General features: G+C 38.0%; 1 protein-coding gene across 1 annotated transcript; it reads right to left on the bottom strand.

Moving 5' to 3' along the window:
• Positions 1 to 228: 228 nt before the first annotated feature.
• LOC149156826 (pentatricopeptide repeat-containing protein At2g13600-like) lies at positions 229 to 2,840 on the bottom strand. Its single transcript, XM_089438639.1, has one exon. It carries the CDS (start codon positions 2,756 to 2,758, stop codon positions 494 to 496), a length of 2,265 nt encoding a protein of 754 aa, XP_089294765.1. The 5' UTR covers positions 2,759 to 2,840; the 3' UTR covers positions 229 to 493.
• Between the last annotated feature and the right edge of the window lie 7,723 nt (positions 2,841 to 10,563).

Raw genomic sequence — 10,563 nt, 5'->3', positions numbered from 1 at the left:
TCAATCGAGTTTTTATGGGGATTGATGGATGCTACTGCAATGCCCTTGCTTCGACCAAGTCTTTGGACACCAATTTAAGGTTAACAAGGGATGTGATCTTGGTATCAGGCAAGCATAAATCTATAACTGGTCTCACTAAGGATTACCAATAGTCTCTCCAAGAGCATAGTCCATCTTTAAGTTAATGGAAACGTTTGGCTTTCCTCACAACAATTTCTCACCCAACAATCTTGAAAATGAACTTGTTGCAGAATGGCAATCACCGCACTCCAAAAAAATTTACTGTCTGAATTGGTGTTCTGGGGGATGAGTTGAAAAAGCCCAAATATAATTGCAACTTTCTTACTGCGTTGACTCCAACTGTATTCCCCTTGCTCCTCAAAATCATTCAGCACAGAACTTATGTTAGACACATATCCTGGCCCTTTCATTTGATCAAACAACCTAACCAACTCTGCATCAATTGTTTCTGTCTGTGGGTGTAGTTTATTTCTTACGGAAAAGTGTAAACTCGTTTATTGAGCTCAATCCAACTGCACCCTGGTATCTTTTTCAGTGTCCTCTCTTTCATTGTTTTTCGCACCTTTTCAGTGTCATCCCATCTGCCGACAGCAGCATAAATGTTTGACAGCAACACGTAAGGTGCGGCATTTTCAGGGTCCAAATCAAACAGGCTTTCTGCTACAGTTTCCGCTAGCTCTATATTCGTGCTGATTCTACATGCACCGAACAAAGAAACCCATAAGTCGGCATCAGGGTTTAGCGGCATTTCATTGATTAATTTCTGGGCTTTATCTAGGTACCCTGCACGGCCGAGAAGATCAACCATGCAGTAGTAATGTTCCATTGCTGGCGTGATGTGATAATACCGATCCATGGACTCAAAATACTGCCAACCAACACCTACTAGGCCAGCATGGCAGCATGCTGACAAAATACCAATAAATGTGACCCGGTCTGGGTTGGTGCCAGACAGTTGCATTTGTTCAAACAGTTGGACCGCCTGCATGCCACATCCATGCATAACATATCCTACAATCATTGTGTTCCAAGATACCACGTCTGGTGCAGCCATTTTATCAAATGCTCTGCGTGCATCTTTTATGGTTCCACATTTGGCATACATGTCTACAAGAGCAGTTCCCACAAAGGTTGCTGCCTGAAAATCACTTCTAATTATATCTTCGTGGACCTCCTTGCCATGTTCGAGAGCTTTAATGTCAACGCAGGCTATGAGAATGCTCGCAAAGGTATCAGCGTTTGGCTTCAAACCTGCCAATTGCATTGCTCGAAATAGTTTCAGGGCTTCCTCGGCATACCCATTTTGTGCATATCCTGCAATAATTGCAGTCCACGACACTGCATCTCGTTCTGGCATTTCTTGAAAGAGCTTGAGGGCCTTGTCAACTTGCCCATTTTGTGCATATCCTGCAATCATCACAGTCCACGATACAACATTCCGTTCAGGCATTTTTTGAAAGACCTGGAATGCCTCATCAACATGCCCATTCGGGATACAGCCAGCAAGTATTGCATTCCATGAAATGACATTTCTTTCCGGCATTTTCTCAAAAACCTCCAGGGCCTCATGAATATATCCATTCTGTCCATATCCTGCAATGATTGTATTCCACGAAACAATATCTCGTTCTGGCATTTCCTGAAAGAGCTTCAGACTCTCATCAAGAAGCCCATTCTGTGCATAACCAGCAATCATAATATTCCAGGAGACAACATTTCGTTCAGGCATTTTCTCAAATAACATATAGGCTTCCGAAATCTGCCCATTCAACGCATACGCTGTAATAATGGTATTCCAAGAGGTCACATCCCGCCACGGCATTTTCAGAAAGAGTTCCCGTGCTTTGTCAAGATACCCATTCTGCACATATCCCGCAATCATCACATTCCAGGTGACCACATTTCGTTCAGACATTTTCTCAAAGAGCTCCAATGCTTCATCAACAAACCCATTGTGCAGATACCCTGAAATCATCGCAGTCCACGAGACCACACTGCGCAGAGGCATTCCGTCAAACAATTTGCGTGCATCCTCTATACTGCTGCATTTGACATATATATCTATCAGTGTAGTACCAACAAAGACATCACAGTCCAATCCACTCCTAACTATATCTTCATGTACCTCCTTGCCATGTCTGAGCAACCCAAGATCGGCAAACGCCGGAAGAACACTGGCGAACGTAAACTGATTCGGTTGAATACCTGAATTTCTCATTTCACAAAATAATCTCAGGGCCTCCTGAGGACACCCATGTTTGGCATAGCGCGCAATCATTGCAGTCCACGAAACCACATTTCTTTCAGGCATTTTGTCAAACAGTTTGCGAGCATCTCCCGGAGTTTTGCTGCAGTTGGCATACATGATCATAAGCTTGGTTTCTAAGACTTCCTGGCATTTAAATCCAGTTTGAATGATGTGGGCATGGGTTAGTCTGCCCTCTGTAAGTGACTTCATATCAATGCAGCATTGCAGGAGAGCAGAATAAGTAGAGGGGTTTGCAAGAATCCCTTGGTGGTCCCTCAATTGTAGGATGTTCAAAGCCTCCTGCAGTAGGCCGTGCTTGCACAGTGCTTTTAAGTCCATGACAGAAGTGTTGCTTCCATTGATGTGGATTTCTTCAGTATGAAGACAAATAGTTTTACTGCTAATTGCTGTCTGGAATTGAAGCACTGGCTTTAGAAACATGCATATTTTCTCATTAATTTTTAACTTCGATGCATCTGCAATTGCCATTCTAAATAGAGCATAGAAAACTGAGGATGCAGTGCTCTCATTGGAATCGATGTTCAGAGTGGTTTATTCACGGGAGAAAGTGCTTTTGGTAGGGAAGAGATGTCTTATGTACGAAGAGTGATTGTTATAATAATGATCTTATCAAACCATTAGGAGATGTGGAACTAATATTTAAACAAAAATAAATAATATTAAGGGTAAATATTTTTTTAATTTAGGTTTAAAATTTCTCAAAACATTCCCACACGTGTTTATAAATAAATTTTTAAGTATTAAGAGGACAAGTCATATTGTCCCAACTAGAAAACAAATAAAACTATAAATCCAACCAAAATGGTAAATTCAAGAGTTACAAAGTAGCAGTCACTTCAACCCCCCCTAAGCACTGGAACTATGTATCCCAAATGCATATTCATACCTGCACATAATAAAAGTTAATGTATGACAACCATAATCATTGTGTTATTCAACCTTTAAACCCACTCAATAAATGACACCCAACCCAATAACTTCAATAAATGACATCCAACCCATTATATTTCTCATTAAAACAAATCAAAGCACATGGATCAACAAAACAAAATTATGTGTCATTGGATCACATCCAAATCAATCCAATCACACAATCAAAATGAAGCCATTGCAATCCATGTCCATCTTTGCCACAAGTAAATTCAAGTGCAAAAAACTATAAAAGAAGTTCAACCACTGCTGAAGTTGCATTTTTAACATTCAAACTATTCACTAGCCCTGGAGACAAACTATCACAAAACATTTCACATTATATTCAGGTTAGTTATTTCAATTACAACACATTTTTCTTACAGTTTTATTTTCATGAAAATATATATTTTTTCTATTTTTCTATATTTTGAATCATTTTCAAGTTGACTAGAAAATATGACACAACCCTAACACAAAGTATTGGCTAGTATGGCTAGCTACAGATGAAAAAGAACATAACTCGTTTATAGTTGAACATCAATCCTTTTCTACAGTGCAAATTCCAAGTGGGAAGGACTTCATATAAAGTTCTACACATTCATCCCAAAGCCAAAACAATGTCATAAAAATTAGTTCATCCTAGAATTAATTGGAAAATGAGCCGCCTAGCTATAATTTAAGAACAACTAGATGACCACCTGAATTAACAAGGAGACTCCACAAAAAAATTTCAAAAGGTTGTCTAGGCTTTAGCATAAATTAATGACATGTGGAAATAAATAGTGGCAAAGAATTTAGAGATAATGACAGCAGCTTCTTACTCAACTAGCTATTAGTGACAAACTTGGAATGGCAAAAATAGACGTAGAAACTCCTTTATGCTTCCCTTTCTTCTAGTACTTTTCATATTTGTTGAGACATGAAACCAATCTAGATTAAATTTAGATTAAATTTCTAGTGAATAAGATGAAGATCATCGTCATTTTTAGAACATGCGGTGATCTTTGTCATTTCTTTCAGTTGCATTTGAAGAGGAAATCTTTATCAATTGTTTTCCCTTGTAACATTTTCGTAATTATTGTGTTTCTCTATAACCTATTTACCTACTTAGCATTTAAATGCTCAAGTTACTTCATCTGTCTTTCATATTTGCTTAAACCCACATTATCCTTCCCTTCATCAACTATGACATCTTCAAATGGAAATAAAGTACAATAAGTTTGTCACTGTGTTGCTCTTCAAAAACATCCCCAAGCAAATTAACATCAAAATATTGAGCTGACCATTATGTCTTTTTTACAACCCATTGATGAGAGATCAAGTCTAATGGGAGTGAAAAAATTTGGCAATTTTTCCTTACTAATTCCTTTTGGCTACCATCTATTCATAAAGCATGTATAATTTATTGGAAGTAATTTTTTGGTAAGCATTTTGCTCTCACGCATTTATCTGTCTACAAGGGATTTTTTATACATATGAGTGTAGTTGGGTTTCACTAAATCATCTATCAAATGATATGAGGGACCAACTCAAGTCTCTGTAAGTTTGAACATCTACATAACATCATAGACCTTTGGCCTAACCATAGACTTTAAATTTGATATATTAAATACAATAGGATTTAAATTTGATATGTTTGAACCTTGTAGCAAATTGTATCTTAATCTTATTGCAAGCCTATGACTTAGTGCTCCAAATCCATATAAAGGGCCATTGTATAACAAAATTAACTAGATTATAGCAAAAACTTATTTTTCTAGGTAGTGCACTTGATAACTAGGTCCAAGAACACAGTTAAGGCTACCCTCGGCAACTAAACAACTTGCAAAATTACACAGTCTTCCCAATCCAAACCTAGGATATATGTGAGTGTCTCCAACCTTGTCAGACTTTAAATGGAGACTTTACAGTTTTCGAGATTTAAGGATTTAATTTAATTCAAACAACAGTAACTAGACCAAATCAATATCTTAACCAAAAAAGGAACTAGGTGTCACTTTTTTGAGTTGAAATTCCTCCTAGAGCTTCCTTCATGCCTGAAGAGTGTTATCTATAGGAATACGAGTATTAACAAACTTAGAACGATTCCCACAATAGGAGAATCACTAACCATTACTAAGGCAAACCTAGAGCTTTTATTTAGCTGCTAAATTCCTGTAGCAAGGCAAGCCTACAACTTTCTCCATGCCTGGAGGTTGTGATGATTAGCAATAACAATATTGGCAAACATGAGGCTAAACAATTTAGTTCAAACAACGGTAACTAGACCAGATCAACATATGGTTTATAGGAATAAGAGTATTGACAAACTCTTAACCATTCCCACAATAAATTTGACAAACTCAAAACCATTCCCACAATAGGATAATCACTAACCATTACTAAGGCAAGCCTAGAGATTTTATTTAGCTGCTAAATTCTTGTATCAAGGCAAGCCTACAACTTCCTCCATACCTGGAGGTTGTGATGATTAGCAATAACAATATTGGCAAACATGAGGCTAAACAATTTAATGACAAACAATAGTAACTAGACCAAATCAACATCTTATCTATAGGAATACCAGTATTAACAAACTCAGAACCATTCCAACAATAAAGTTGACAAACTCATAACCTTTCCCACAATAAGTTTGACAAACCCATAACCATTCCCACAATAGGAGAATCACTAACTATTACTATGGCAAGTCTAGAGCTTCTTTTGAGTTGTTAAATTCCTCTAGCAAGGCAAGCCTGCAAATTCCTCCATCCCTGGAAATTGTGATGATTATGAATAACGATAATGACAAACATGAGGCTAAAAAAGTTAATTCAAACAATAGTAACTACTAGATCAACATCTTAACCAGAAAAGGAACCAGGTGTCACTTTTTTTAGATGAAATTCCTCCTAGAGCTTCCTTCATGCCTAAAAAGTGTTATCTATAGAAATAACAACAGTATTGACAAACTCATAACCATTCCCTATAGAGCTTATATTGAGCTTCTATTGACTGTCATGAAACTAAACAATATTAACAAACATGAGGCTAAACAATTTAAGTCAAGTTTATAAAAAAGAACTAAACCATATCAACATCTTAACCAGAAAGATCACTTTGTTTAGTTGAAATTCCTCCTATAACACATAAAACATTTTATCCAAAACATATATTGATATAGATATAAGTCTTTCGGATTAATCACATTATTAGGATTTGGTCGACGTTTTGAACTGTCTAATGTGGTTCATCCTCATGACAATGTGAGAAATCAATCGATCTGTAAGAATAAATAACATGGATGCATCATTGCCCAAAGTTAGCCGTTGGTAAATTAGTTAATAAGGTAAGTCAAATATTATTTCAAAATCAGCAGTAAGGAGTTGTCTATTAAAGTATTATATATTTAGTTAAAAACTAGTTGTTAGAAATAATTAAATATAAAATATTTTATCTCAATTTAGATAATATAATTATTTATTAATATTATCAAATTATATAATATTATTTGTTAGGGTTTAATTTATTCCCATTAAATAAAAATATAGCAATGTTGAATTATATAAAACTAGAGTTATAGGTTATGAATTGGTACTAGAAATATATTAATAATATATAAAATGAAAAAGAGGCTACTACTTGTTATATAAATATAAAGCAATTATTAGGCGTATACTTATTTTACTTATATTAACTAACTATTTATATTCCGAAGAATAAATGGAAGTGGAGGATTCAACATTTATATATATTCATAAAGATGAAGGTCAAGAGGGGGGGAGAAAATAATAACTAAAATCTAAAGGGTTTCAAAAATATGCATAATTCAAAAAGGGGGTTGCTATAATTTAAGAAGACGCTACTGAAAAATAATACTATGATCAACAAACGAAATTAAAGAATCTTAATAAGAATAATAGGGGCCTATAGATGATGAAACCAAAAAAAGAATAGTAAAAAATTATAAAATATAAAAATCAGAAAGAAATAAAAAGGAGAAAGGAAAAGAAAGGGAGGTAGAATCATGAAGAGAGAGCTAGAATCCAACTCTTAATCAATTTTCAACCATCATTCCTATTAAGATTTCTGGCATGCCTCTCAATCTCAATCGCTTCCCTAAGCTTCATGTGGTGGAAGTGACCAACCCTAGCAATGACTTTGGATTCTAGGTCAGTATCAACACATTCGCAGTAGTTTTCCAAGTACAAATACAGTCATGGTATTTTAAGTGTAAAAACAAGTTATCAAAACTACAATCACTGATATATTTGAAGACATACAACAAATTCCTTCTGTGGATTTGATTTTTCAAGGATACTGTCAAAAAGGCATATGTATGAAAATCTCTTAAGATGCTACTAAAATACATGTTGATAATTGCCTGTAATAACGCAGAAATATTTTTGGCTTGTATGAAAGCATAATTTTCAATTATTCTTAATTAAATGCATGCAATAATTATGCAGGTACTTGCATCTATGACAAGATTTAGTTATGTTGTTCATACAAGGAGAAGTGGCAGGAGAGTGACCAAGGGTGCCCAGCTGTGATTCCCTTCTGTTAGAGTCGGTCTGGTCAGTCCTCCGTCAGAGATCAAAAATCTTTATGCATTTCATTTTTAGGTGTCCCGCTCCATTCACTCAACTGCATTCTGCTAGGGGCATGCCATAATCTGACGGAAAAGGTCATGCTAGTCATTTCCCCTCATGTCTGGCTCCTGCTGGCTTTGGTCTTTTGTCAATGATCACCAAAGTCCATGACAGTCAAGGTCTGGTCCTTTAATGGACAAAAGTCATTTTTGATCATTAGGTCTAGGGATTAATCAATCTGGTCTTTAAATATGTCCAGTAAAGCCATGCAGGCCAGAGTGATGCCCTTACAAAGTAATGATTCACATAGTTTCATCATCATATTGATAAACTTCAACTGTTCTTCAAAACTCTGTTTTGAAGAAAAGTCAAACAGTGTCATTGGTGTTAAAATTTTCAAAGAGATCGACAGTTGATTTCTTTAGATGCAGTCATGGTTTTCGTGGCCAAATGCCCTATCATGCAATCCCTGCAAAGAGTGCCGAAAATTTCATCATTTGAGCTAAAATTTCAAAGGGAAAGTGAAAATCAGTGTTGCTTTAAATCAGGGAAAAAGTGTCAAAACATAACATTAGAAAAATGGGTTTTTGAAAAGAAAAGATTTAACCCATGACTTTCAAGTCTTTAAATATAATTTTCCACCAAAATCGAAGTCATTGTGCAAACCAAGTGCTTGGGGAAACATTGCAAAGGTTTGAGTGTGCATCGTGCGTGGTTTAGAGCAAGATTGGAGGCAATTTCAGGGCGCGGCGCATATAAACAGGGGCGTGGCGCACACAGAGGGCGCGACGCACACAGAGGGCGCGACGCACACAGAGCCGGCCCGTAGTGCATTTTTCTAACTGGCGCGGCGCACACCCAGGGCGCGGCGCACTGGGTTTTGCGCGCGGCGCACACAGACAGAGCGCCAAAACACTGCCAAACTTCCTCAAAATTTTTGTGAAGCCCATCAAATCGGCAGGTAGGCTCTGTAACATCACTTGTTCATCAAATTTTATGAGTGATATGGTGGTTTATGCCCATGATTGAATGCAACAAATTTCATAAAACCAACCACAAGAAAATGCCAAAAAGTCATTGTTGCTAGGGTTGTATAATTGTGGTGTTGATGCCAAGGTTCCATTTTCCCTTCCTTACCATTTTTCCTTATCCCCCTATGCCATTTTTCCTATTATCACTACCCTAAAATATTACCAAACTCCTATTCCTTATCCCTCCACTATTTGGTCAATACAAACCCCAAACCCTACCTTGTCAAAACTCCAAAAACCCTACCCTATTAAATACCCAAACCCCCTACATATCCCTAAACAAACTTCTCCCCATAACCCTTATTCCCATCACATTACTCCCCTCCTAATACTCCCTTTTGTTTCATTGTTCCCCTTGGTGGCAGATATCACAACAACACCTAGTTTCACCATCATCAAAGGGCAGCCTACGTACAGTACATAAACAGTAGTCATGGCATCTGAGGGTTCATCAGAGTATGAGGTGGAAACTCACAGTGATACAGCTTCAGGAGAACAGTCCCCCAGGAGACATCACAAGAGTGGCAAACATGTCAGGGATGAGCCAAACACCCTCACTGAATTGCAGGCATGCCCACTTGCTATGTCATGTTTCCAACACCTAGCATGTTTTGAATTTTGTCAAAGGGTGGCTAATGTTAGAGTTCATCATGAGTTGGCCCGTCTTTTTGTGCTTCACCTATATGGAGGTCAGTCTATCTTGGTCGGGGTCACCTTCACATTGACACCCGAAACTATCTCAGTGGCAACAGGCATACCAAATGTTGGAGAACAGTGGCATAAGAAGAAGAAGGTGGATAGGCAATACTATGAGCCTTACATTAAGGCTAGTTGTTTGAGGCACCTCACAAGAGTCTTCCCATTCAGATATTTGAAAGATGAGTATGCTCCACTCATGAGGTTGATCATGAAGTACTTCAGTTGTGAGGGGAGATTCTCTCGCCTATATGCCTATCACATCAGGTTGCTCATGCACTTTACCAGGGTGTGGATGATGAACCTCCCATTTTAATTTGCACAAACATAGAGAGGATGAACAATTTCATGCAGCATAAGACCCCTCAGCAACAACTTAACAGTGTTTATCACTTTGCTCTTATCCGGATTTTGGTGGATCATCAGTTGGGATTGCAGGGCATTGCTTGGGAGGACTTCATCTCCCATGACTTCTTCAACACTCCACAGGTAGTATCAGAGGCAGAGCATGAGATAGGTGGTCCTTCTCATCAGTATGAGCGCCATGAGACCACTACTATGCCAGTATTCATCACCTATCAGAGAGGCAGTAGACATTTGTTTGTAGCGGCAAAGCAAGTGTTATCTCCACCCGGGGTGGAAGGGGCCTCGCTTCCTACATCGATGACACAGGAACAGGACAGAGGTAAGGAGCCAATGCATGATGAGGGGCCTTCAGGTGAGCCATCAGGTGAACGAGAGACAAAATTCGTTCTCCTTCATGATGATGAGACAGATACAGAACCGACAAATGCAGAGCTTAGAGAGATCATCCAGGAGCAGCAATCAGTGATTGAGGCCTTATCCCTTGACTTGGAGAGGGCTAAGTGGAACATGAAATACCTGGATCAGAGGAACAAACAGCTGGAGTATTAGCAGGCAATCGTGGAGCTACAAAACATTCGTGAGCATCACCAAGCTGCACAAAGAAGAAGAGTTGAGCTCACGTCATTGGAGCAAGAGATCAATGAGGATCGGGAGGCCAATCTAGAGAGAGTTAACATGCACTTGGAGAGGCTGCTGG

The sequence above is a fragment of the Pinus tabuliformis genome, chromosome 9, assembly GCF_031772625.1.
Source record: "Pinus tabuliformis cultivar Carrire ecotype Pingquan chromosome 9, CPIR1, whole genome shotgun sequence".
Classification (NCBI taxonomy): Eukaryota; Viridiplantae; Streptophyta; class Pinopsida; order Pinales; family Pinaceae; genus Pinus; species Pinus tabuliformis.
The sequence above is the reverse complement of the archived record's forward strand: the minus strand, read 5'-3'. Positions and strand labels throughout refer to the sequence as shown.

Bases quoted from the DNA above. Each gene is read 5' to 3' on its own strand.
- LOC149156826 (XM_089438639.1), bottom strand. From the start codon at position 2,758: ATGGCAATTGCAGATGCATCGAAGTTAAAAATTAATGAGAAAATATGC.